Genomic DNA, 20,368 nt, shown 5'->3' on the forward strand with positions numbered 1-20,368 from the left:
TGGCTTCTGGGAGAAGGTGCCACTATGGCTGTGAGCTCAAGTAGGCTTTGGGATTAGTGCAGGAGGCCATCTTGGGCCAGAAAGTACTATTTCTACTTTCTGGGGGATAGGAATAAGTTGAGGTCAGAAGTAAGGTGAAAGTGGCACTGGAGTTGTGGCTCAGGTAGAGCGCTCATGTGGCATGTGTCGGGCACTGGGTTTGATCCTCGGCACCACATAAAAATAGAGATATTGTGTCCACCTATAACTAGAAAATAAATATTAATGTAAGGCAAAGGGGGTGGGAGAGCAGATGAGCTTGGGGTTGTCAAAAGACTGGGTCTTGACACCTGGGGTGGTTTGTCATTGGCTTTGGTTTCAGACCTATGGAGGGGGGAATCTGCCCTAACCTTGGTAGGATAAACACAAGGTGCCAGTTTTTCATTTATACAATGGGGTAATTATTTGTCTCCCAAGGTTGTCATTTGGTCACATTAAATTGGATCCTGTCAATGGCAACGCTTTTAAAATGTCAACATTTGGGGCTGGGGCTGTATCTCAGTGGCAGTGCACTTGCCTAGCATGCGTGGGGCCCTGGGTTCGAGCTTCACATAAAAATAAGCAAAATAAGGCCATTCTGTCCATTTACAACTAAGAAGAAGGCTGACTACCCCGCTGTCCACACCAGGAACTGCGAAGTGCAGCGGTCCAGAGGATTCTACCTGCCCCCATCCCTTACTGGGGAGTGAACAGGCAGGGGCGCCCTACCTCTGAGTTTACACCTCAGCCCTTTTTTGACACGGCCCTCTGAGTTACTGACACTGGTCTCTGGTTTAGAATCTGCCTTAGCCTGGGAGTAGACAGGTTTACAGGTGTGAATTACTGCGCCTGGCTCCCAGTTGATCCTGCCTTTGGTGCTCCGGAACCGCAGGAGGCGGGACTTCTCCGTCTTGCAGCTCAGAGTAGAGGCGGGAGGGGCGACCCAGGAGCCGGAAGTTAGCGGTCTGCTCCAGCCAATCAGATTAGGAATGGTGAGTCAGTCAGCCAACCGGGAGGCCGTATCCAGGTGTGGAGCCCGGAGAGAAGGCGGAGGGCGGGGCGTCGAGGTGCGGCTTGAGCGGCGGGCTCACTGGCCTATGGGAGGTAGGTCCGCCTCCGGGTGGGTACTTGAGGACATGGTGACGTCGCGCAGGCGCGACGCGGCGTCCGAGGTGGCGGGGCTGGGACAGAGGTCCGCGTCTGAGGCTAGCGCGGCGGTGGGGCTGGCCCTGGACTCGCGGCCGCCGAGGGTGCGGATACTGCTGGCCGGAAGGCCGGGGGAGCCGGGGCGGCGCTTCGGGGTCCCTGGAGGCCGCGGGTCGGGGGCGAAGCTGGGAGACTCCGGGGACCCCGGGCCGGCTGGGCCTGTGAGGGGCGTGGCGGCCTCGGGCTGCCGGAGCCGGAACCGTGGGGGTCGCGGGCGGGTCGAGGAGGGAGTCGCTGCGGCCTCCTGGGCCCCTGTGGAGGGTGGGGCGAGACGGCGGAGGAGGCCCGCCGGGCGGCGGAGGTCGGCGGGCGGCCAGAGGCCCCGCAGGAGCCCGGAGCCGTCGTCCGGCGCCCGCGGGAGGCGGGTCTGCGCGGGAGGCGGTGTGGGCTGCTGTTAGCGGGCGTGGGAGACCTGCCGAGGGGACGGCTGGGACCGGAGCTGGGCCGGGGTGGGCCTGGCGGGGAGGCCCGGGCGTCGCCTGGCTGACCGGGGCGCAGAGCGGCATCCGTCGGGGGCAGAGGTCGCCCAGTGCGGCCGATCCCCGCGCCTCGTACAGGGGTTACATGAGGGGCCGCTGGGAAGACCCAGCCACTAAGCGCGGGCACCCCCAGGGGCTTGGACCTGAGGGTGGACTGATGCGAGCCAGCGGGTGTCCGTTCACCAGGGAGGGATGACTGCCACCTCATCCCCTGCTTTGCCTGTCTCCTCCAGGGTCCCAGGGGACTCCCGAGGCCCTGTCCCTGGGCCTCAGTGCTTTCAGCTGGAGCAGAAGCGACTGGAAGGCAGACCAGCCACCATGTCGTCGTTCCGACAGGAAGACGTGGAGGACCACTATGAGATGGGCGAGGAGCTGGGCAGGTGAGCAGCCCTCTCTGATGGAGCGTTGGCCTTTCTAAACAGGAACTCTCCCTTCTTGTCCTTTGTCCCACAAAGGAATGAGTCAGTGTCATTTGCTGGTGGAAAGAGTTCGAGTGCTGGAGCCAGGTAGCCCTGCTCTTAACTTTTTCTCCGAGGTACCGTGTGTTTGTTGTGGGGAGAAACGTCTAGTGCCAGACACAGAGCCTGGCACAGGCATGAGAGCAGAAGACCCAGCTGTGTGTGTTCTTGGAGGTCTTTCTCTTTAACCTCTTTTTGGGGCCCTGGGGTTTACTGTCCTGCTCAGGCTGGTGTTTAGCACTTGTGGGGAGATGCTGAGGTTTTCCCTTCCAGGGAGCAGCTGATGTCCTGCCTGTCTGGGCCTTGGAGGGCAGCCTCTGGCCCCGCCTCTAGACCAGCCAGGCCCCACTAAGCCCATCCTTTTTTTTTTTTTTTTTCTTGGTGGAGCCTCAAACCTTATTTGGTGAGTTTGCTGCTGGGCAGCCTCCTGGGATCCACTCAGGCCCGCCCCATGATGTCACCAGAAGGGAATGTAAATAACTGAGCGGTGTGTCAGGCTGGGTGTTATTTGGGATCCTGAAATCCTTCCTTCAGGAATTTCCTCCGTAACTGTGGTGGACAATGCAGCCCCTTCCCTCTGAGAAATTTCATACTTTACTGTAGGAAATGCACTAACTAGCACCTCAGATTCAATTTGGCAAAAGTCAGTGAGATTTAATCCATATTTGGCCATTCCTCCATGTTGATGTTGATGGGGATGGGGATGGGTTCCAGACTCCTGAGAATCCCTGGATGTTTAATGTAAAATGATATCGTACTTGTGTGTCACCTGTGCATGTCCTTCCATATACATTATCTTTTTTTTTTTTAAGAGGAGAAAGGGAGGGAGGGAGAGAGAGAGAATCTTTTTTGGTAGATGGACACAACACAATGCCTTTATTTTTACGTGGTGCTGAGAATGGAACCTGGGTCCCACCTGTGCTAGGCAAGCGCTCTACCGCTGAGCCACAATCCCAGCCCATCGTTATTTTTTTTAAAAATATTTTTGTTGTTGTTGTAGATGGACCCAATATCTTTATTTTTATTTATTTATTCTTATGTGGTGCTGAGGATTGACCCAGGGCCTCACACATGCGAGGCAAGTGCTCTGCCACTGAGCCCCAGTCCTACATTATCTTGTTTATGTTTGATTTTCTTAACTCTGTTGACCATGGTCTTACTATCTACTGCCAGTGGGCCAAATACAGTACAGTTATAGGCTTTTTTTCTTCTTCCTGTCAGTTATCTTTGTGCAGACTACAAACTCAGAATGCTGTATGTATTTTTTAAAAACTTTCTGTAGTTATAGATGGATAGAGTGCCTTTATTTGGTTATTTTTAGGCGGTGCTAAGGATTGAACCCAGTGCCTCACTCGTGCTAGGCAAGTGCTCTGCCACTGAGCTAAGCCCCAGCCCCCATTGTGTATTGTTTTAAATAGTTGAGCAGGAAAAAAAGTTGGATTTCATGACCTGTAACAATGACAGGAAATTCTCCTCTCGGTGTTTACAATAACACTTGGTGGGAGGCTGGCCTAGCATGTATCAGGCCCTGGCTTCCCTCCCCAGCACTGCTGCAGTAAATAAATGGAGTGAATGAAGAAGAGGCTGTGGTCACTCCATGCTCCTGTGATGTTTTTGTGGCTTTTGTGCCACCAAGTTACATGGCGGCTCTATGTGGAGACTGAAAGAAAGCAGGCCTCTGGGGCTGAGGTGGTGGCTCAGCGGTAGAGCGCTCAGCGGTAGAGCGCTCACCGAGCACATGGGAGGCCCTGGGTTCGATCCTCAGCTCCACATAAATAAATAAATAAATAAAAACAAAGATTGTTTCCAACTACAAATAAAAAGAATAAATATTAAAAAAAAAAAGAAAAGAAAGAAAGAAAGAAAGCATGCCCGGCCCATAATTCTGGAAGTCCCCTTGCTGGGACACTCTGGCTCTCCACTCTTGTAGCCTCACTATGCCTCAGCCTCTCTGCTGATCAGCTCCAGCTACCTTTGTAGATCCAGCCCAAACTCACCCCAGGGCAGGGGATCCCCGAGTCCCAACAGCCTCACGTGGCCCAGTCTCGTCTGGGTAGACCCCCTCTGCGGACACCCTCCTTCAGTCTGGTGCTTTTCATGCTTGTGGTTGGAGAACATGCTGACGGGGTGGTTCCCTGGCAGGGACTCACCTCACCTGCCCCTTCACTGTGACTTTCCCCTGTTGGCTTCTGTCCTGGTGCATGGAGGAGCACTCCGTTTTCCCCAGTGGCCGCGTGTTTCAGATCCGAGCCTTCCTCTGGTTTGTGTCGGGTCCTTACGTAGCTGGATGGAGGCCTGAAGCCCTGATCTCGGGCCTCCTGTGGGAGTTACAGGGAAGGAGGAGCATGTGGGCCGGGCTCTCAAGGAGGGTCTCTTCCACGGGGCAGTCAGATGTGGGGAGATCACATGACCTTTCAACCTTGAGAGGGGAGGTGGACCTGATGTCAGCGACTCACAGGTTGGAGGTTCAGTGGGTCGGAGGATGTCGGCGTCAGGACTCTTCAGTGACAAACCGAAATCCCATGGGCATAAGGGAGGTCGGGATTGGTTTATGGTAATAGGAGTCCACAGATGGCCAGGGTGCTCCTGGGGGCCCTGTGTTCCAGGGTGTAGGCTGGCTCAGGGGAGCTGGAGGAAGCACGGTGCTGGGTGGAAGGGTTTGGGCTCAGTAGCACCTGCCCAGCGTCCCCTCTGGCTTCCTTAGTTCAGATTTTGGCTTGCACCTGGTGGTCTCTACCCATCATCCCAATCCTAAGTTCTGCAGAGAGAGATGGACATGCTCTCACAGCAGGAGTCCAGAGCTAGTGAGGGCTGGACCGATTGGCTGCTTTGGGCTACAAGTTTTGATTTTTTGCCTGTCTAGGTCATGGTTGTGTCCTCTGCCACCCTTTTCGTTTTTTTTTTTTTTTTTAAAGAGAGATTTTTTTTTTTTTTTTTTTTTTAGAATTTTAATATTTATTTTTTAGTTTTAGGCAGACACAACATCTTTGTTGGTATGTGGTGCTGAGGATCGAACCCCGGCCGCACGCGTGCCAAGCGAGCGCGCTACCACTTGAGCCACATCCCCAGCCCTCTGCCACCCTTTTCCTGGGGCAGGTTTGGCATTTGGCCAGAGTCTAGGGGCTGAGAGGGAACAAGAAAGATACAGCCATTGAAGGACAAGTGGGTCCATGAGCCGGAGGTGGTGAGCAGTGCTGAGCAGGCATCCATTCTGGACTGAGTCTCAGGCTTTGAAGTCAGTGGTACTTGTTAAATTGAAGGTTTTTTCTTCTTCTTTTTTTTTTTTTTTTTTTTTGGTACTGGGGTTTGAACCTAGGGCAGCTTATCCCCAAGTTGCTGAGATTACAGGCATGTAATCTGGCACCCCTTTTCATTTTTTTTTTTTAAAGAAAGAGTGAGAGAGAGTGAGAAAGAGGGAGAGAGAGAGAGAACTTTAATATTTATTTTTCAGTATTTGGCGGACGCAGCATCTTTGAATGTGGTGCTGAGGATTGAACCCGGGCCGCACGCATGCCAGGCGAGCGCGCTACCGCTTGAGCCACATCCCCAGCCCTCATTTTTTTTTTTTAATATTTATTTTTTAGTTGTAGTTAGACACATCTCAGCCCCAGCCCCCACCTTTTCTTTCTTTCTTTTTTTTTTTTTAGGTACCAAGATTGAACTCAGGGGCACTCGACCCCAGCCCTGTTTTGTGTTTTATTTAGAGACAAGTCTCACTGAGTTGCTTAGTGCCTTGCAGTTGCTGAGGCTGGCTTTGAACTTGCGATCCTCCTGTTTGAGCCTCCCAAGCTGCTGGGATTATAGGCAGGCATGCGCCACTGCGCCTGGCTTCCTTTTCGTTTTTGAGACAAGTTCTTTTAAGTTGCTGAGGCTGACCTTGAACTTGAGATCCTCTTGCCTCAGGTTCCTGAGTTGCTGGGGTGACAGTGGTGTGCCACCCAGCCTAGCTGAATAGGAGCACTTTTAAAAAGTTTTTTGGTTTTTTTTGTAGTTGTAAATGGACAGCATGCCTTTGTTTATTTTTATGTGATGCTAGGGATTGAACCCAGTACCTCACACTTGCTAGGCAAGCGCTCTGCCACTGAGCCTCAGTCCCAACCCTAGGAGCACTTTTTTTTTTTTTTTTTTTTTTTGTGGTGCTGGAAATTGAACCAGGGCCTTGTGCATGCGGGGCAAGCACTCTACCAGCTGAACTGTATCCCCAGCCCCCTTTGAAGTTGTGGCTTTTACTTTTTTCCTGTATTTAAAAAAATGGTAGCATAATATGCCTTGAAAAGCTCAATGAGAGTAGCGTTGCATCAAGGAGAAAGTGAGTCTTTGCCCTCTCGCCCACCCTCCTGCCATGCCTTGCGTCTGAGTCCTTCTGTGTACACGTGGAAACCCGTGTACCCGTGTACACAGAGCCGCAGCATAGACCTGTTTTAAACAAAAAGAATTTTTGTGTATTAGTTATATGTGTGTTAGTTTTACGATACTACCATGAAATACCTGAGGTAATTAACGTATTAGAGAAAAAGTTTATTTAGCTAAGTTTTGTAGGTTCAAGTTCACAAGATCATGTAGCCCATGGCTTTGGGCCTCTGACAAGGCTGGGGCAGCACACACATGTTGGAAGGACTGCTTGCCTCTGCAGCTAGGAGGCAGGGGAGCCTGAGACTGGGGTCCCCAGGCTCTTGGAGGGCTTGGCTCCAGGGCAGACTCCTGCCAGGCCCACCTGCTAAAGTTCCCTTGCCCACCAGTATCACCACTTGGCAGCAGCCTTCCACACATGGGCCTTTGGGGACACTCAGACAGTGGAGTGCTCTCTGCAGCTCGCTCCTGGCGTGTGGCAGGTCCTCTCGAGGGTCGCCCCCATGGCCTGTCCTGGTGCCTCCCGTGCACACTCAGCCTCCTCTCTCCTCTTGCTGTTGCAGAAGCGCCTGGCAGCACTGGCTCAAGCGTTCTGCACCCATGTGCCCAGGCCCCGTGTACTGTCCTGGAGGCTTGGCTCCTTGTACTGAGAGGGCTATAGGGTTGCTGCCCATCCTTGCATTGGGCTCTTGTCCCAAGTCCCCATATACCTTGAGGTCCCAGGCGCAGGGCTGCACCCTGGGGCGCAAGAGAGGCTACTATGCAGCCGCCCAGCTCACCTCCCCTCCCTATGCTCCCTCAGTGGCCAGTTCGCCATTGTGCGGAAGTGCCGGCAGAAGGGCACTGGAAAGGAGTATGCGGCCAAGTTCATCAAGAAGCGCCGCCTGGCGTCCAGCCGGCGTGGTGTCAGCCGGGAGGAGATCGAGCGGGAGGTGAGCATCCTGCGGGAGATTCGGCACCCCAACATCATCACTCTGCATGACGTCTTTGAGAACAAGACGGACGTGGTGCTCATCCTGGAGCTGGTCTCTGGTGGGGAGCTCTTTGACTTCCTGGCAGAGAAGGAGTCGCTGACCGAGGACGAGGCCACCCAGTTCCTCAAGCAGATCCTGGATGGCGTTCACTACCTTCACTCCAAGCGCATCGCTCATTTCGACCTTAAGGTGAGCCCTGCGGGCCCTGGGGATGAGCCAGCCCTGCGTCCAGGATGGGAGCTGGGCGAGGCCCTGATCCTGCAGCAGAGCGCAAGTCCTCCAGCCCATTGCTGTCCAAGGGTTGAGGGGACAGGACAGCCTGGGCCAGGGACCTGAGGGTGTGTCAGTCTGGCCATGCCACAGAATGAGGCTGCTCTGTCCAGACATGTGGGTGGGACACAGGAGTAGCAGAGGTCTTCCACTCCAGCCAGAAAATATCATGCTTCTGGACAAGAATGTGCCTGACCCCCGGATCAAGCTCATCGACTTCGGCATTGCCCACAAGATTGAAGCAGGGAATGAGTTCAAGAACATCTTCGGCACCCCGGAGTTTGTGGGTGAGTCCATGTGGTGTCTGCCCAGGGCTTGGCAAGGCAGGCATTTGCGGATTCCCACTGTGTGTGGTGTTAACTGGCACAGGTCTCCGGCCACCCCTCCCATGCCCAGCATCATGGGGACTCGGGTTCATTTGGGGCTGTCACTGTCCAGCTCCTCTTCCCAGGGCCTGGCTGAGTCAGCCCTGCCTGTGTCCATTCACTGACAAGTACAGTGGGGTTTGCGAGCACCTCCACCAAGGTCTGTCCTGGCTACTCGGGGTGCCTGAGGCACAGACTTAGCGAGACCCTGTCTTAAAATAAATAAGCGCTGGGTGTGAATCCGTCTCTGGTAGAGCTCCAGGGTGTAGTCTTTGGTAACTTCAAAAAAAAAAAGAAAAAGAAAAATACATGTATGGGGGGATGGAGAGCGTGTGTGTGTGTGTGTGTGTGTGTGTGTGTGTGCATGTTCCCAACTGCGGGGGGTGGGGGGAGCGGGGTGCTGTCCCTGTTGGCTCTTGTGTCCCCAGCGCCTGGCCCTTTGCTCTCTTTTCTGTTCGTACAGCTCCTGAGATTGTCAACTATGAGCCCCTGGGCCTGGAGGCAGACATGTGGTGAGTGTCCCGAGAGCTGGCCAGGCTGGGGCCTTTCCTGTGTGCTTCCTCCTGGTGGTATCTGGGTGCCACGGGGGGGATGGACAGACTGCTGTCTTAGGATAGAGGTTGGCAGACGGCAGCCCGAGGGCCAGGCCAGGCCCTTCTGCTCAGGGGTCTCCACGTTGTTTCCTAGGGTGTTAAACAAAGCTGACAGCCGGGCGCGGTGGCACACGCCTGTCATCCCAGAGGCTTGGGAGGCTGAGGCAGATCGCCAGTTCCAAGCCAGCCTCAGCAAAAGTGAGGCCCTGAGCAGCTCAGTGAGACCCTCTTTCTAAATAAAATACAAAATAGGGCAGGGGACGGGGCTCAGTGGTTGAGAGCCCCTGAGCTCAATCCCTGGTACCTTCCCCCGCCCCCGCCAAAAAAAAAAAAGAGAAACAAAGCTGATGGACTTTGAAGTGTTGGATGGACACAGTCTGAGGTTCAGAGTCTGACCCTATGTAAAAAGTTTCCCACCAGGCTCCATGAGGGTCCCACCGTCAATGTGGGGGTGCTGTGGGGCCACTGTGCTCTGACCCATCCCCACCCTGGCCAGTTTGAGCTTTGACATTAGTAGGCAAGGATGGCCAGAGGTGCCCAGGTGGAAACTCCAGGTAATAGAGACAGGGACCAGGGACTGGCTGGAGGCTATGTGGAGCTCAGAGCAGAGGACAGTGTCAGCCCCTGAAGTTTGGGACCAGGGCTGGGGGATGTTGCCCCTGGCTCAGGGCTTCTGCCTTCCCTAGTGGTTCATTTGACCTGGCTGTGGACCTCTGCCCTGGGGGCCCCACTGACCCATATCCCTCCTTTCTGTCTTTCAGGAGCATTGGCGTCATCACCTACATCCTGTGAGTACTGGCCAGGGTGCTGATCTTTTGCTGGCCTGGTCGTGCCGCACAGCAGTTGCCTGTCTGTCTGGCTTGTGCTGGAGTCAGGGCTGTTCCTGGGGACGTGGGGGTCCCGCCAGCTCTGCACAGTGGTGCTCAGTGACCCTGGTGAGGGAAGGAGTGAGTGGAGCAGTGGAGGGTCCTCCGAGGGTTCTATTATGGGCCTCTGGAAAGTTCTGAGGCCAGGCCCTGTTTTCTGAGTGGCCGTGCCAGGAGGGGGTATGTCTCCCCTCCACTGTGGACAGTCCACTGGCAGCCAGAGACAGAAGGGCCAAGTCCTGGCCTTTCCCTGCTGCTGCCTGGGACAGCTCAGCCAGGTCAGGCCAGGCCTGTGACGCATTGGCCCCTGGCCTGGAGGGTGGGCACACCAGGCAGACTTGGCCATGGCTCCTTGGAGGGAGGTAGTTGCCCTGTGTCCCTCGTGACCTGGGGGTTATGGAAGACTGGCATAAGTAGCAGATTTCCTTCTGCAGACGTGAGGTCACTGCTGTTGACCTTGGTGCCCGAGGTCAGTGGTGGCCCTGGCCAGGCACTCCGATTCCCCACTAGCATCACTTTCTGGCTGGAACCCAGGAACCCCTGACACTGGGGACATCTCCTCGCCTCCCCCAGTCAGACCGTTGGTGTCTTGCCTGGGCACTGTCGGGCACTTTATAGAGGGCGCCCACTTGGGGCTTTATGTGCTCTGTGAATAGCTGGGGTTCCGCACCCCTGCCCAGAGCCTCAGAGGTGTTGGACCAGGACACAGGCCTCTAGAGACTCCCCTGAGGCCACTGACCCTTTAGTTGTCCAATGCTTTAGGAGAAGCTCTGAGCTGTGTCCACCCAGACACCAAGTTTCCAGAGACATGTCCCCTCCGTGACTGGGAGGTGATCTTTGACGCAGCTTGGTGGGTGACCAGGTGACTGTGTAGAGGAATGTGTCCCCAGTGGTCAGGTGTCCCCGTCGGCCCATCCTGTTTGGCCCCCTATGGGCCCACTGGAGTCGGGTAGTGAACCAGAAGGTGGCAAGGTCACAGTGGGTGTGCGGGGGCTGGGGCACCCCATCGAGCCTGTGCCTGCCTTGGTCTTCCAGCCTTAGTGGCGCGTCCCCATTCCTGGGTGAGACCAAGCAGGAGACCTTGACCAACATCTCGGCCGTGAACTACGACTTCGACGAGGAGTACTTCAGCAGCACCAGCGAGCTGGCCAAGGACTTCATCCGCCGGCTGCTGGTCAAAGATCCCAAGTAGGAGCACGCACTGGGCCCCTGGCAGAAAGCTTCGCCCGCTCTGCCCATGCCCCAGCCTCCAGCCACCCACCCCTGCCCACCGCACCTCGCACTCCAGTGTAGTCCACTCAGGGCTCCCACGGCCTTGAGGGCTGCCCGGCTCCTCAGCCAGGCAGAGGGGATTGAGGACTGGTCTGGCCACGCCATATTTGTTTTGTTCTGGTTTTTATTTTTGTTTTTGGTATTGGGGAGTGAACCTGGGGTGCTTGACCCTTGAGCCACATCCTAAGCTCTTTTTTAATTTTTTAATTTTGAGTTTATATGTCTGTGAACAGCTGGGATTCTGCACAGAGTCTCGCTGAGTTACTTAGGGCCTTGCTAGGTTGCTGAGGCTGGCCCTGAACTTTCGATTCTCCTACCTCAGCCTCCTGAGCTGCTGAGATTACAGATGTGCACCATCACACCTGGCCATGCCATGTTTTTGAAAACCTTAAATTCCTTACTAGCTTTGGAGATAGGTTTGTGTAAAATTCCAGATCCAGCAAAATGTAGAACCCTGGCATCCAGTCTGCCACGGTGCTCTCCTGTGACCTGGCCCTCCTGTGGGTGCCTGAGTTTATGACTGCAGTGGGAGGTTGTGGTTCCATTGAAAACATACCCCAGGCTTCCTGTCCCAGGTCCCTGCCCCTGGCCTCCCGGTTGGCCAAGCAGAGGCTGGGAAGGACTCCAGGGGGCTGGGGGGTACATACGGGAAGCGGCTGGAAGCAGGGTGCTAAGGGCCAGTGCTGTGGGGGGACAGCCTGGCCCCTCTGCTGTGGGTAGATGGTGTGGAGGACACAGGTGTGACTTGGGGTGGTCTTCCAGGAGGAGAATGACCATCGCCCAGAGCCTGGAGCATTCCTGGATCAAGGTGAGGACTGAGGTGTCTCTCCCACTGGAGGACAAGCCCTGGGCAGGGCAAGCCCTCCGCGTCTGGGGAGGTCCTTGTGCTGCAAGGGGACGTGGAGCGCAGGTCAGCAAGGCCCCGGCAGAGCCTGGCCCTGCTGTGGCAGTGGGAAGGCTGTCTGCACGCCTGCTCCACGGGTGGACACGGGAGTTGGTGGACTCCAGTCCCAAAGGCCACGGCTTGCCCTCGGCTCCAGGCACCTTCCTCCCTGTCCCCTGCAGGCCATCCGGCGGCGCAATGTCCGCAGTGAGGACAGCAGCAAGAAGCCTGAGCGGCGGCGCCTGAAGACCACGCGGCTCAAGGAGTACACCATCAAGTCGCACTCGAGCATGCCGCCCAACAACACCTACGCCAACTTCGAGCGCTTCTCCAAGGTGCTGGAGGAGGTGGCGGCCGCCGAGGAGGGGCTGCGTGAGCTGGAGCGCGGCCGCCGGCTGTGCCGTGAGGACGTGGAGGCGCTGACGGCCATCTACGAGGAGAAGGAGGCCTGGTACAAGGAGGAGAGCGACAGCCTGGGCCAGGACCTGAGGCGGCTGCGGCAGGAGCTGCACAGGACGGAGGCGCTGCAGCGGCAGGCGCAGGAGGAGGCCAGGGGTGCCCTGCTGGGGGCCAGCGGGCTCAAGCGCCGCTTCAGCCGCCTCGAGAACCGCTACGAGGCGCTGGCCAAGCAGGTGGCCTCCGAGATGCGCTTTGTGCAGGACCTGGTGCGCGCCCTGGAGCAGGAGAAGCTGCAGAGCGGGGAGTGCAGCCTGCGCTAGTGGCCTGGTCATCCCTCTGCAGCCCAGGGTCACGCCGGCCTGGCCGCCACCCAGGCCACCCTCTCCTCAGGGGAACTCCCTCCCCTGTGGCCAGGGCCTTAGCTTCTGCAGCAGGCTTGGACAGGGCCACCGCCCAGATGGCACTGGCGACGGTGGGTGTCGTGGCCTCGAGCACTGCCTGGTGGTGGGGGTGGCGGCCAGGTCCCAGGACCACCTTGGGCCCCTGAGCAGGCAGGCAGAAGCTGACAGCTGGAGTGGTGTTTGTCCATGGTTCATGCTGGGCAGCGGGCCCCATCCTGTCCAGCAGGTGGCTCTTGAGCCCCAATCAGCCCTGTCCACAAATGCTTGCCCCACTGTGTGACGGGCCTGGCCTTGTGCTGTGTCCTGATGATCAAGTGGGCTGTGACTGATGCCCTTCCCGCTGGTCTGGCCTGGCGCAGCCGCACAGTTCTATAGCCCCAGTGGCTTTGGAGGCTGAGGCAGGAGGATGCAAGTTCAAAGCCAGCCTCATCAGCTTAGTGAGACCCTGTCTCTTAAATAAAAAGGGCTGGGGATGTGGCTCAGTGGTCAAGTGCCCCTGGGTTCAACCCCCAGTACCAGGAAAAAAAAAAAAAAAAAGCTTGTGTTCTGGGGAGCTTGGCAGTAAATGGAGCGTTGGTTGATGCTGGTTTTGGGGCCCAGGGAGTCTCCCAGTGCTGGGTGAAGGGGCACTGGGGTCTGAGCAGGGGCTGTAAAGCAGCCACCACCCTCTTGGTCCCCCAGAAGCATCTGAGGGGCCCTGTGCTGTGTGCCATCCTCCTGTTCCTAGTGGTGCCAGGATGCACCTGCTCTGAACAGCACAGCCCCAGCCTGTCCCTTGGCTGCAGTGCCCAGTGGCCCTCAGGGTATTCTCGCTCCTGTCTCAGTTAGCACCTTGTGATCCTCGGGGCTGTGTGGATAAGGTCCCCCAGGACTGCCTGCAACAGGCTGGCACGCCGCGTTGGCAGGGGAAGTGCGGCTCTGCCTCACCCTGCTGGTGCCTGCCAGGAGCCGCTAGGTGGCAGTTTGGACTAAGGCACTGGGTGGCCAGTACCATAGGGTGCCACTAGGTGTCGCCTCAGCCCACCGGGAAGCCTTGGATGGGGGGGCAGTGTGCAGGTTGAGGCCATGCCCTGGCCCTCCATGGTCAAGAGCCCCCCGCGGTGGGTGTGTGGCTCCTTTGAGTGCTGATGCCTTTGCAAAGGGCTGGCTGGACAGGAGCCCGTGCAGAGGAGCCGGGGCCCCGGGAGCAGCAGCCCCACTGCAGTCCTGATCTGCCGGTGCCGGCCCTGCAGCTCAGCACCAGGTGCAGGAGACAGGTCTCCCGTCAGGGAAGATCCGGTGCAGTGGCTGTGACTGGCCTGTGCTCTGCCCCGTCTGGACCCCGCCCGTAGAGGCGCCATGGGGCACAGCTCAGCTGGGGGCCTCATGGAGGGCCCCCAGCACCACCCTCCACTAAGCCCCGTGAGTTCTTTAACAGTGCTTTGTGCTTGGGAGATTGAGGTCAGTCTGCAGTGCTGTCCAGCGGTGGCACATCACAGGTGGGAGGACACTGCCTGCAGACTTGCACAGGGATGTTCACGGAGGCACAATGGCAATGGCTTGAAGGAAACGCTCCCGCTGACAGACACAGTGCACTCCCCCTTCCGGGGCGTCCCTCGGTCACCTAGCTGCCATGCTGATGGAACCGAGGACTTCTTGCTCAGAGCCAGACACACAAGGCCACAGTGTGTGCCCCAGTGACAAGAGACATCCAGGACAGGAGTCAGAGATGGGACATGGATTGGTGGGTGCTGGGCTGAGGCTTGCCTTGGCATGACAGTGTGAATGTGCTCGATTGTCACCAATGGTAGAATTTGTTATGTGTTTTCCCACACAAAATACATGGAACTGGGGCTCAGGGGCAGAGCGCTTGCCAGCGCGTGTGAGGCACTGGGTTCAATTCTCAGCACCACATAACAATAAAGGCCTGCTGTCCGTCTACAAGTAATGAAAAGAAAAATTTAAAAACAACCACATCAGGCCAGTTTGTTGTCCCAACTATTTGGGAGGCTGAGGTAGGAGGATCATGAACCCAGGAGTTTGAGTCCAGCCTGGGCAGCATATGAGAGACCCCATCAAAAACCACAAAGCACCAGGTGCAGTGGTGCATGTCTAATCCCAGTGGCCAGGGAGGCTGAAGCAGGAGGATTATAAGTTCAAAGCCAGCCTCGGCAACAGCGAGGGGCTGAGTAACTCAGTGTGGCCCTGTCTCTAAGTAAAATACGGAATAGGGCTGGGGAGTGGCTCAGTGGTCGAGTGGCCCAAGTTCAGTCCCTGGTGCCCACCGAGTTCCTGAGCTGGCAGCCTGCACCGCCTCTGCTGCCCCTCTCCCCGTTGTATCCCCCTGCAGGTAGAGGAGGGTGCTGTGTGATGGCTGCTGCCACCTGCCTTCACAGCCAAGGCCACCTGAGGCCCCGTTGAAAGTCCTTGAGGTTTCCAACTTGGTGCCGCCCGATGGCATGGGAAGGAGCTGGTGGCCACTGCCAGGTTTTTGTGATCCATTTTCAAGTTACAAAGGAGTGAAATTGAGAGGCCCAACTCCACCCTGAGGCCTCAACGGCCTCAGCTGCTCTGGTGACCACGAAGTAGGCCATGGAGTGGTCAGGAGAAGTAGGCCATGGAGTGGTCAGGAGCGGCAGGCACTGACGGCTGGGCCCAGGAGGCCCGTCCTGGCTCCAGTGTAGGATGCTGGCAGGAGACTGGGGCCAGGCAGGTTCTGCTGGGGCTATGTCACCTTAGTGCCACAGCTGCCTAGGGAGCGTGTAAACGCACGTTCCTGGCAGAGTGCTCAGGATCCAGGTGAGCGCACAACCGCCAGGGGACAGCAAGGGGCCTGACCTGTCCCTGGCAACAGCCCATGGCCTGAGTAACTACTTGTGCCTGGGATATACCTGTACCTGTGTTCCCGGCAGCATGACCACCACAGCGCTCACATCCATGTGTCGGTGGGGGATAAATGACATGCAGGATTTGATTCAGCCACCTGCTACAACGTGGGTGACCTGAGAAGAGTGCTCAGTGGCATGAGCCAGAATCAAAAGGGTCCCCTCACAGGAGGGTCCCTGGAGTCATCAGGCCCAGAGCCAGGTGCAGGCGATGGTGCAGGGCTGGGAGTTGGTTCCGCAGGCCGACGCTTCCCCTGAGGAGATGGAAAGCCCTGGGGTCCTGCCCGGGCCCTGCCTTGGACTGACTCCTGTGTCCTGGCCCAGTACTCGGCCAGAGCCCTCGCCCCGAGTTGGCCTTTGAAGGTCACTAGATGCAGAAGCAGTGCCTTAGAAGAGGGAGCTGGACGTGGGGACACATCTGTCATTCCAGCTACGCTGAAGCCACAGCAGGAGGATGGCAAGTCCCAGGCCAGCCTGGGCAGCTTAGCCAGACCCTGACTCCAAATGAAAAGGGCTGGGTGCGGGCAGGGCGATGCTCCTGCCACACGCCAGTCCCCCGGCTCCGCGTCCAGCACAAGGGAAACAACCCTTGGAAAACAACCTCGCGTCATGAGCAAACCACCGCCCCCCACGCTGCCCAGGACCCTGAGGGTCAAACCTGGCCTCTCAGAGGCCTCTGGGGTTCTTTGGGGACAAGGACCATCACTCCATCCCTGGGGAGAGTGGGGAGGCCCCTTGGGTCACTGTCTTGGGAGATGTGGCACTCAGAGGCTCATGGGAGGGCAGGACAGGCCAGGCACACTCTCCTCCCAGCAGGAGGTAAACCTTGGGGCCAAGCAACTCCATCAGAGGTGGGGGGGGCACATTCAGAAGGACACATGCCCAGATTCGGGCCTTGCTTCCGTGGCTGTGTGGCCTTGGGCCCTTCATGCCCTCTCTGACCTTCCTCTGGGCGTCTCTGACACGGGGCTGAGGCTCCTGGGTGCCCATTCTTGTTAAGGACACGGTAAGCAGGGGCCATCTGACTCCTCCCCAGTAGCAGTGTGATGGCTGTTGAGGGCCAAATTGTGTTCCCTCCAAAAGTCAATGTGGCAGTTATGTCCCCAGGGCCAGTGAGTGGGACCTGATGTGGGAATAGCGTCCCTGTGGATGTCATTCATTAAGATGAGGTCATAGTGCATTAGGCAGGGCCTCACTAAAATGACAGGTGTCCCTGTAAGAACCCTGTGGGACAACAGAGGCAGAGACTGGAGTGAGGACAGGCTGGGGGCCCTCCCTGCAGTCCCCAGAGGGAGCTGCTCACCTCTTGGTTTTCAACGTCTGGCCTCCAGGACTGTGAGGGTGAGTGCCGTTCCCCTAGAGCACCTATTGTCCTTTGTCATGGCTGCTCTGGGGCTGAGACTCAGGGTGTCCATGGCTGGGCATGGAGCTGGCACTTCTGATGAGCCCCGTGACTGTGACAAACGCTGCCCTGCACCTGGCGGTTCCCAGCGATCAGCCCCCACAGGCTGGGATGGCCACTGGTTTGATTCTTTTTTTCTTAATGTGTTAGTAAATTTTATTATTATTATTATTTTAATATTTATTTTTTAGTTCTCGGCGGACACAGCATCGCTGTTTGTATGTGGTGCTGAGGATCGAACCTGGGCCGCACGCACGCCAGGCGAGCGCGCTACCGCTTGAGCCACACCCCAGCCCCACTGGTTTGATTCCGAGGTCAGGAAGATGCCCGAGGCTGGTCCCTCTGAGCAGCTAAGCAGAGTCTGGCCAGTGGTGTTCCAGTGGCAGGGTGAGTCGCGGCAGCTGCCTGCTGAGAAATTCTGCATGTGAGCAGAAGCCTCTTGGTCAGCAGGGGCCAGCAGCAGAGCCAAGGGCTGGGGCTGGGAGGAAGCAGCGGGGAGTGGGAGGCGGGCTAGGTCAGCTGTTTTTTGCGTTCCTGTAATGAAATGCCTAAGGCTGGAAACTTTATAAGGAAAAGAGGTCCAGGGGTGGGGCTGGGGCTCAGCGGGAGAGCGCACACCCAGCACCTGCGGGGCCCTGGGTTCCATCCTCAGCATCACATGAAAATAAATAAATAAAATAAAGGTGTTGTGTCCAACTACAACTAAAAAAAAATCTTTAAGAAGAAAAGAGGTCTATTCTGGTGCACAGTGGTGGTCCAAGGCCGGTGCCCCAGCAGGGGGTGGCCGCCTTGCTGGCAGAGTCTGGGGGCAGTTCAGGCCATTGTCATGTGGCCAGAGAGGAGGGTGGCGTCCCTCCTGGTCTCCCTCCCTCCCTCTTACCCACTCTCCTTCTTTCTTTTTGGGGTGCTGGAAATTGAACCGGACGCCAGGCAACTGCGCCTTCTCTGTGCTACCCCCCTTTTTACAGTCTGTCTTTGGAGATGGGGTGTCACTAGCTGCCCAGCTGGCTTTGCCACCTGAACAGCTGGATCACAGGTGCACCACTGTGCCCTGCTTTCTGTCCTTATGAAGCCACCGGGGTCCAATCCCGGGTCCCCACTCTGTGACCTTCCCAATCCTGATCACCTTCCGGTGGCCCCCTCTAAGCACCATGGTCGGATTAACCCCCGTGAAGGGGATTAGACTGTTGCACGTGCGCCCCGTGCGCCCCGGGGACAAAGCGCCCAAGCCACAGCCAGCCATCTGCCGGGGCGATGGGGTCCAGGACGTCCACACAGGGCCCTGCTTTGTGGGTGTTGGTGCAGTTTGATGGGCAGAGGCAGAGACGCCCTTGGGAGCGAGGCCGACACCCTGTCAACCCTGGGGCACCCAGGAGGTCCCTCTGTGTCCCCAGCCCAGTGCCCCCTCAGTACACAGCACGGAATGCTGAACAGGGCAATGCACTTGCTGGCTGAGCAGGAAACTGCAGGCTGTGCCTGGCACCTGGGCTGAGCTCCTGGCAGGCATGGAATATTCTAGAACTGAGAGCTCCAGCCTGGGTTGAGTCAGAAATGCTGGCCAAGCCCGGGCTATGGCTTGTGGGCCTTTGGGTCAGTGTGTGTGTTGTGGTCCTGGGGAGGGCGCCAGCCTGGGGCTTGTGTCTTGGTTGCCCCCACTTTGCCTGCGAGTGAAGAAGACCACTGTGGGGCCGGGGGATGGCCAGCCCATGCAGCCTGGGACCAGATGGATGAGAGCAATGAGGACTGGCTAGTCACAGTCCAGGGGAGGTGCGCTACACGCCGGGCACCCTGCCAGCCGAGGGCCACCAGGGCTGCAGATGCCGCTTGGTAGTGACCGGACGGGGGAGGGGCCCCTGATCCCGCGGGAGGGGTGGGAACTTGGCTGACTGGTTCCGGGGTTCGCAGAGCAGCAACCTCTACTCGGGAATGGGCAGGTGCCCACCAGCCCCTGGTGCAGGGCTGTTCAGGAGGGGCTCGTCCCTGGGAGAGTAGCGCCGACGGGACGCTCTGGGTGTCCCCAGACGTCAGAGCAGCACAGGGCGTGGAGCAGAGTCGGAGGCCTCGTGCCAGGGCTGGGGTCTGGCTGTGCACCTTCTAAATGGGACAAGGGGGTCCACAAAAGCTGACCTTGGCCAGCGGCTGCCTCTCTGTGCCACTTTGCATGCCACCCCTCACACAGGGACAGCAATTCTGTCTGGGTGGCTCGGCTCACGCAGGCGCCCCTCTCTGCCTTGTCGGGCGTGGGGGCTGGGCAGTCAGGGGGCAGCACCAACCCAGGCCGCACAGCCGCGGCCAGGAACAGGTGCGGGAGGTCTGGGAGGCCAAGTTCGAAGGCCCTGCTCTTGCCCATAAAGGGAAAGGTGCGCAGCTGCTATTAATAACCCGGGCTCGGCTGCCCGGCTCAGGCGGGCAGCCGCTATAAAGCCAGGCCTGCCAGCCGAGAGCGGCTCCTTCAGCCCCTGAGACCTTTAGCCCCCCTGTTGTGAGACAAAAAGAAAAGTAAGTACCCAAACCATCTGCCCGCAGCCCTGCGCCCAGCCCCACGCAGAACACGGGCCCCACCGGCGGCCCCAACAGTCAGACACCAGTGTGGAATGAGAGTCCCCATGCCAAGGACGAGTGAAACACAGACCCGAGGTGGTGTCCTCCAGGACAGCCCAGGCCCGTCCCAGCCTGAGGACAAGCAGGGGAGACGCGAGGGAGGGGGAGGAGGCCAGGCGCTGGTCGGCCGGGGCCGGCCTGCCCTCCTGCCGCCCTGTCCTGTGGTGGCCAGGCCCCGGAGTGCATGCTGTGGGGTGATCGGCAGGGACCGAGGTGGGGTCTTGGGAGAACCAGGCCTCCCGGGGTCTCCTGGCCCCAGAGGTTCTGTGTCTTGGAGGTGTCTTGGCGGTCGCCCTGTTGGTACTGATGGAATCCCAAGGCGTCCCCTCCAGAAGCCACCAGAACCCTCCACCCTGTCCCTCTCCCTCGGAGGGGGTGACGCTCATCCTCCCCGACACCCAGCTTTCTCAGACCCTGGTGAAGCCGCACAGGAACAGCAAGGAGAGGGGCCGTTCCTCGGGACCCCTCAGACCCCCACCGGGGCCGCGGCCGAGGACCTGGGGCCTGAGGCCATTAGTGCTGTCAGCCTCGGCCTGCTCCTCCCCCTGACCCTGGCCCGTCCCTCAGCCGGCCCTAGGGACCCCCCCCCCGGGGGCCTGGGGGTTGGAAGGATGGGGGTGCCCAGGCTGGGTGGCCTTTAGAGGTGACCGCCTTGGCTGGCTGGAGGGGTGCCGGCAGAGTGACCGCTGGTTAGGAGGCCGGCTGAGTGCTACTTGATGTGGGTGACAGGTGCTTGGGGTGCGGGAGTCCTGAAATAGAGCGAAGAGGGGAGGGGAGGCTGCTGCAGCCTCCACCCACCTCCCGGCCTCTTGCCTCAGGGTCCCGGGGGGTTTCTCCTCTCTCTTCTCCTGTGGCTGCTGGGATTTTAGGGCAGGGCAGAGACCTGCTGGGGTGACCATTGTGGGGCGGGGGACCCCGTGGAGGGCAGTGGGGACAGAGTGTTGAAGGGGAGAATCTGCCCCTGGAG

The 20,368-nt window shown here is 58.0% G+C and overlaps 1 protein-coding gene across 1 annotated transcript; it reads left to right on the forward strand.

The window, feature by feature from the left end:
• Positions 1-1,180: 1,180 nt before the first annotated feature.
• On the forward strand, positions 1,181-14,660 carry Dapk3 (death associated protein kinase 3). Its single transcript, XM_026404330.2, has 9 exons — positions 1,181-1,268; positions 1,937-2,083; positions 7,314-7,674; positions 7,913-8,042; positions 8,584-8,632; positions 9,475-9,501; positions 10,615-10,767; positions 11,614-11,659; positions 11,917-14,660. The coding sequence occupies exons 2-9, from the start codon at positions 2,022-2,024 to the stop codon at positions 12,451-12,453; spliced, it is 1,365 nt and encodes a 454-aa protein (XP_026260115.1). The 5' UTR covers positions 1,181-1,268; positions 1,937-2,021; the 3' UTR covers positions 12,454-14,660.
• Positions 14,661-20,368: the final 5,708 nt, after the last annotated feature.

This window comes from Urocitellus parryii, chromosome 3 (genome assembly GCF_045843805.1).
Source record: "Urocitellus parryii isolate mUroPar1 chromosome 3, mUroPar1.hap1, whole genome shotgun sequence".
In the NCBI taxonomy this organism is placed as follows: Eukaryota; Metazoa; Chordata; class Mammalia; order Rodentia; family Sciuridae; genus Urocitellus; species Urocitellus parryii.

Coding starts and splice junctions, on each gene's coding strand:
- Dapk3 (XM_026404330.2), top strand. CDS start 2,022: ATGTCGTCGTTCCGACAGGAAGACGTGGAGGACCACTATGAGATGGGC. Junction 7,675..7,912: donor TCGCTCATTTCGACCTTAAG/GTGAGCCCTGCG, acceptor CTTCCACTCCAG/CCAGAAAATATCATGCTTCT. Junction 8,043..8,583: donor CGGCACCCCGGAGTTTGTGG/GTGAGTCCATGT, acceptor CTGTTCGTACAG/CTCCTGAGATTGTCAACTAT.